The following is a 6721-nucleotide window of genomic DNA, read 5'->3' as shown; positions in this document are numbered from 1 at the left end:
TTCAATTATATGTCTTAAAATGACTTAAAGTAAAATAGGGAAATATTGTACTTTTTAGTTTTACCAAGATCACAATTTATTTTATTTTGTAATGAATAAGTTTAGAAACATTCTCTTATTTAATATCGATATAAGTTTGTGCAATATCTAAAAGATATCATAAAATTTCTTTTCTAAACTTTTTTCTGTTAAAAAATTTTGAAATTTTATAGCTTTTTTTTAGTTTCAGTTTTTGTAGCTTGCATTAGATATTTTGTGTAAGGAAATGCAGAGTCATGTAGCGCATAAATAATTGAATAGAAATCAATCTAAATTGTGTTTAGAGAAAAAAAACTAGAATAGTCTCATAGTTGGAGGTCAGTGCGCCCTTGGGAAAATCACTTTCCTTCCGCGAACGTAATAGCCAGTTATCTCCGTTCCACGTTGCGTCCTTCCGTATACGTACACGTACGGGTGCGCTCGTTATATGCGAACTTACAAACTATCAGCGAGTCCTCGTAAACCATAGGTGTGAATGCAAACAGGGAGAGAGAAGCGACGACGACAGCAACCGGAGGAAATAGGAGAAAGGGGGAGGGGGAGGGAGGTAGAAAGAAGAGGAAAACGGAAGAAAGGCGGTAGCACGACAAAATCTCGGATGCGCTGGTAACTAACACAGGCCTTCATCGTACTTTCACTTCCTTCCCTTCCCGACCTCTCCTCTTCCTTCGTCTCTTCCTCTTTCCCTCACACGATCTCTCCCTCTGGTTCTTTCTCCCTGTCTTTCTCTCTGCTTCTCTTTCTTCTGCATAGAACTACTTTTCCTTTCAAGTCCTTGACTGAGGTGTTCGAGACCAGACCCAAAGTCCTGAATTTAAAGATCCCCCTGTGATGTCGCGTCGTATGATACACTACGGCTCCCATTTGAAACCGGCATTCGTTCATTTATCTTTGAATTCCGTCCTTCCTATCCGCGGACTGCCCACGTGTGGGATAAATAATTGCATATCCACCCGCATTGCCAGCCCGATCACTAAATGAACTACGAGATACAAAGAAAATGAAGAGAACGAAATGACGAAACAGCCAACGACGATGAGGCAGCTAAGAGAAAGAGGACAGGGAGAAGGAAGAATGAAGAAGCGAATACGCGGCATGACCTTTGCTTCGCGAGGTGAGAAAGAGAGAAAGAGAAAAAGAGAGGATGAGATGGACGCTGTAGAGTGCGCGAGTGGCAAAATGGTGCAAGCGAGAGAAAAGCATTGCATCGACATCACGGAGAGAATCAACGAAGAAGGCGGTGGGCTGTTTCGCGCATGTGGCAACTCTTTCGTGCGAAAGACGAAAGGAGACGCGCGGGATATATGACGACGAAGAGAGAGAGAGAGAGAGAGAGAGAGAGAGAGAGAGAGAGAGAGAAAGAAACAGTCGACTGGCCGGTCGGTCGGTCGAATGAACGAGAGGAGACGAGAGAGGCGCAAGTGCGAAGGCGCGCATCGGATTGGATCGAGAAGGAGGTAAGCGGAGAGTTGGCAGACGGTCTTGAAGAAAGATAGAGAAAGGGTGAGATAGTGTGAGAGAAAAGAGGGAGGGAGTAAGAAAGAGAAGAAGCAGGCTTGGGATGTGAGGGGAACAGTGACGGAGACGAAGCGAGGTGAGTCGATGATGCAGTTGTGCGTTTGCAAGGAAGGCGGAAGGAGGAACCGCGGAGGGAACCGGTCCCGGTCACTGGGCCACCAGCCGGCCGTCGAACCCGCCACACTGCCCCCTACCGCCTCCTCCTCTCTCACTCTCTTCCTCCACCCCTCTACGCCCTTCGTCCGGTATGTTACCTCCTTGCGAACCTCGCATCGCGCTTCTTGCAACCGACGACTCGCGGGGTGTGTGATGTGTGTGTGTGTGTGTGTGGTGTGTGTGTGGTGTGTGTGTGGTGTGTGTGTGTGTGGTGTGTGTGTGTGTGTGTGTGATGTGTGTGTGGTGTGTGTGTGGTGTGTGTGGTGTGTGTGTGGTGTGTGTGTGTGGTGTGTGTGTGTGGTGTGTGTGTGTGTGTGTGTGTGGATATGTGTGTGTGTGTGTGTGGGACGTGCGCGCGCGCGCGCGCGCCTTCAGGTTCCTCACAATGTCAACTCATATGTATCACCGCACTAATAATGCTGCCTTCTCTTGTCACTATGTTACTGCCTGTGAATTGTGTATTATCCACTTTACCTCGTATCTCCGAAACTGTCATTCGCGATTGTCATGTTTTCGTCGATTTTGTTGATGCAATTAATCCGTATTTCATATATACGAAATGATTGATATTTAATATTAGACATAAAATATAAATAATCAGATGATAAAATAATTGAACTGATATTTTCTCAATCATGGATTAAATTTTTAATATTTTGGATTAATAGCAAAGTTGATATTAAATTTATTTACAAATTATAAAAACTAATAATAATCTGTTCTTTAAGCATTTCGTTAAATAATTTTTATTTCAATTTCAAATTGTTACATACATCATTTATTGTAATTTGTATCTCTACATAAATACTTGAAGAGATTTGAATTAATAATCTAATGAGAATTATAGATAAGCATTTGTACTCTGTCAATCCATTCGTCTAACATCAATGTTCAAAAAATTGCAGCAAAAAATTCCAAAATTAGTTTTAGATCAGGCTTTCGATCGTGAGAAAGCAAACGTGTGATGGTAACGCAAACGGAAGTTTACTTCGTTCGCAGTAATCTCTACGAGATACGCCAAACGCGTTTTTTTCTTAATTAAGAAAGGACGTAGTAGTTAATTAAGTTTTCCTTCCACGGCATTCTTTTGCTAGCATTAAGTAAAGCAACTTGGTGATTGTCAAATATGGTTTTAACTATCGATAGACACGCAATGATAAAACATGACTTTAATAAGTATATGCTTTAATATATACTTCTTGAAATTATTTTATACTATATTTATGTTCTCCAACATATCCTCTTCTCCGCTTCTAGCTGTAGTACGATTGACTTAACATAAATTTATAATTGATAAATATACACATTGTGAATATACACAATTATTTTGATATTGATTATTCAATATGTTATCATCAAATAATATTAACGATTAATAACGTTTCATATTCAAAATAGTAAAAAAATCAAAGCATAAAAATTAGGAATTGTTTTTAATTGCACATGCGCTATTAAATTCATAATACATAAAAATAACATCAAGCAATTACGTATAATTAGGTAGCTCTAATTTGAAAAATGATTAAAATACATTTCTATTCGAAAATAGAATAGAAAATATACATTTATTTATGAAGACTATGTTCAATTAATTTATATGTATTTATTAATATATACATATATTTCATAATATTATATAACACATTATTTAAAATATAACCATATTTTGATAATAAAGACTACCGTAAGATGTACCAACTGAAGGTACATTATCACTGATTACTGATTTCAGATATACATAAGAACTTATTGACTGCAGATATTTTATACATTTATTCGATTATTATCCGGTATAATTGCAATTTTTTAAAACTATATTTTTTCAATTAAACAAAATGATCTCTGCAAAGAAAAGTGAGAAAGTGATTTTTATGCGTAATATATTTTTTATTCTCACAAATGTATACATTATGTCCAATAAACATAAAACTATAAAATAAATTGAATAAAAGTAGTAAAAACAGACTTCAATCGATGGCAAGATTAACGACTCGCCATACAAGAATGGTCCTCATAAATCTTCATATCACATGAATATCTCGTAACTTGATGTATTGTCATACACGCGGATTCAATTCGTTTCTTTGGACATTTGGTTGACATATTGCTCCCTGGTACATCGTTTCTGAATTAGGTTTTAGCGACGCGGATTGAGCAGGTGGATAGGATTGCGCTTGACGCTCACAGGAATTCGTATTTGAATAAGTGGGACATCCGGTGATTGGAGGACAAGGGGTGCCACAGGGATCACAGGGAATTTTGCAGGGCGGGCAAGATGTACAGATGGGCTTGCAGTCGAGTTCGCAAACGTATTGCATTTCGTAAGGAAGATCATTTCGCAGTGTCAGACATTTTCCTTGGATCAGATAGCAATAGGACATAGCTAAGACGGGATTGCCACTGTACGGGAGGTGATGAGGTTGAGGTAGATGTCCGCATAAATCGATGTGCGTGTATTTTAAAGGGGTACAACTACAAACTCCATGCTGCAATCAATACGAAATTGTCAGGAAGAGAAAGAGGGGAAAAGAGAGAGGAAGGGGAGAGACAAGAGAGAAAGTGAGAGAGAGAGAGAGAGAGAGAGAGAGAGAATAAATGAATTTTGAAACATCGTAATGAAAAACTTCTTAATCTACAATTAATGTCTGCTCACGATGTCTATATTAACTCGATCATCTATAAAGGATTCATTGTACAATAAGTACAAGGTGAATGAAGAGTGAAATAATGAATATTCTTGATTGATATACACAAAATAACTGAGAATTCAAAAAAATTTGAAAATATCTTCAAATAATTCATCTTGTACTTATTCGCAACATGATTTGAGAGAATGACTATTAATTATTAAATTAGAATCAAATTTATAGCTATGATATTACCTATAGTTATTATTCATTATTCATATTTAATATCACAATATTACAAAAAGTGTTAAATTACACAAAGAAAGGGATTATTATGAATAAATCTAGAGACAGATAATGACAGGTAATGTCTGGACGCTAAGACAAGCAAAGCGGGACGCGAGATACTGCCGCGAGATACTCCTTTACGCGAGCCAGCGAATTGTGGTAGATCTGGAGTAATAAATTTATTGATAACAAATATAATACAATAAAAAATAAATTTTTATTTTAATATTTTATATTGAAAAGATATCTTAAAAATTTGTCGCTTCTAAAATTTTGCCGTCTTAGATAAATGCCTATTGGCAAATCCGTTACTTTATCTACATAGTGACTCTAATGCAGTTTATTGTGTTCCAAGTAAATCCGTGTTGTACAGCTTATGGGAACTCTGAGGTTCAAGGATTTATAGAGATGATTAATTATTATTTGCATTTCCGGTTAATATCCAAGGTTCTTTGCGCCAGTCATGAATATTAATTGCTTTAGTTATACGGCATAAGGATATGTATGATATATATATATATAATATGTATAAAGATATGTATGATACATAAAATATTGCAGTTTATATCAGCATTACGGATTTTTGGTCTCTATTTTATCAAAAAGAAACATTTTGGCTAATGCTAAAATTGGCGATCCGGTTGGTTGTACGGGAAAATCACCGGCACTGCCGGCTATGTCCAGATGACAATATTTTAATGGTTCCTTTGATTCATTACCATGCTAAAAGTCATAAATTATTAAACGACGTTATAATATCTAGAAATATCACGTTAAATTTAAATAAAAACTTAAAAGTAATAACAACAAACATAATACCTTGTCTAATCCGGAAGCCTTAATTAGAAAAGCGGCTGGTCCCTGATGACCTCGTGGAATTTTGGAACTAAGTTGATTTAGTGCTTGAAGAATATTATCACCTTCCGCACGTCCTTGATGAGTAAGAAAGTCCTCTCTACGTATTCGCGATATTTCGAATGGATCGCCAACAACTTCGCCGGAAGCTTGAAGCTTTTCTGCATTACTAGTTAGTCGTGCCACAGCATTATCCATAGCAATCTATAGCAATAAATATAAATGTAAGTTCTGCATTTTCGAAAATATGGATACATGATAAAATAGATCTTTTATCGGAGAATCGTTTACTAACAAAGTATCCTCAGAGGATGAATTATAGCTAACGTCTACAAGCAATTTTGATAACAAAATCATATCATATGTCACGCTCGGGATTCAATATAACACAGGGAAACTGCACGTTGCATCTAGATCGTTTCAATATAACACAGGAAAACTGTATGCCATATCTAGATCGTTTATAATCCTGTCCAATTATGCTTTCGTCAATGAATCAACAAACATAACTGTCTGTATATATTTCTGCCAGTTCGCATCTAGATTTTAACATCTAATTTTGTTATTGTTACGCGGTGATAGCACAACTATATAGATTATTCGCTCTTTTTATTCAAAGTAATATTATATCATTATCCGAGTAATAGGAATTCGAATTGCTAAATACATGCGTTATCTTATTCGTTAAAATGCGATTAAAAGCATAACTACAAATATGACTTTATAATACTTACGGAATATCCTAAACCTGCAGTTAATACTGCGTGGCCTGTTAATGTAGCTATTGTAAAGAGATGCGGATTCACAGAACATAGGGCCATTTCTTTGAGATAAAAGAGAGCATCGGCCATAGCCATTCTACCCTCGGCGTCCGTGTTGCCCACGCGTATCCTTGCACCGGATTTTGCCGTGATTACCTCATCAGCGACGTAAGAGTTCTCGCCTATGCTATTTCTTACAACGCACAAAGCGACGACGACCTTTATAGTTGGTGGTTGCAATAAATTTACTACCTATGATATATAACAGATCTTAGACGTATGAAATATAATTTGTATATAATTAAATATTTAAAAACGCATTACTTTGTTTCATCATTTTTTAATTTTAACTCTTGATTCAGCAAAAATAAATATGTCCAAAATGATAATTCCTGATCTTTTACACAGCGCTGATTAGTTTAAAACTTTTATCTCGAGTGTATATAATAATAGGCTTGGTGTATATACATATATGTA

General features: G+C 36.5%; 2 protein-coding genes across 3 annotated transcripts in view; both read right to left on the bottom strand.

Annotated features, from left to right (window-relative positions):
• Positions 1-3770: 3770 nt before the first annotated feature.
• Positions 3771-4378, bottom strand: LOC108691250. The gene has a single exon (XM_018198919.1). It carries the CDS (start codon positions 4092-4094, stop codon positions 3771-3773), a length of 324 nt encoding a protein of 107 aa, XP_018054408.1. The 5' UTR covers positions 4095-4378.
• Positions 4379-4865: 487 nt separating this feature from the next.
• The window catches only part of LOC108691323 (putative aminopeptidase W07G4.4), an 18164-nt gene continuing 16308 nt past the window's right edge, over positions 4866-6721 (bottom strand). For both annotated transcript variants that reach the window (XM_018199011.1, XM_018199012.1), the window contains exons 7-9: positions 6218-6496; positions 5448-5687; positions 4866-5351 (exon numbers count right to left, since the gene is read on the bottom strand). In XM_018199011.1, coding sequence (XP_018054500.1) covers positions 5202-5351; positions 5448-5687; positions 6218-6496 — 669 coding nt within the window. In that variant the 3' untranslated portion in view covers positions 4866-5201. The remainder of the gene's footprint in view (positions 5352-5447; positions 5688-6217; positions 6497-6721) is intronic.

This window comes from Atta colombica, unplaced genomic scaffold (assembly GCF_001594045.1).
Source record: "Atta colombica isolate Treedump-2 unplaced genomic scaffold, Acol1.0 scaffold45, whole genome shotgun sequence".
Taxonomy (NCBI): domain Eukaryota; kingdom Metazoa; phylum Arthropoda; class Insecta; order Hymenoptera; family Formicidae; genus Atta; species Atta colombica.
Note: the sequence above shows the minus strand (reverse complement) of the source record. Positions and strands in the feature narration are given on the sequence as shown.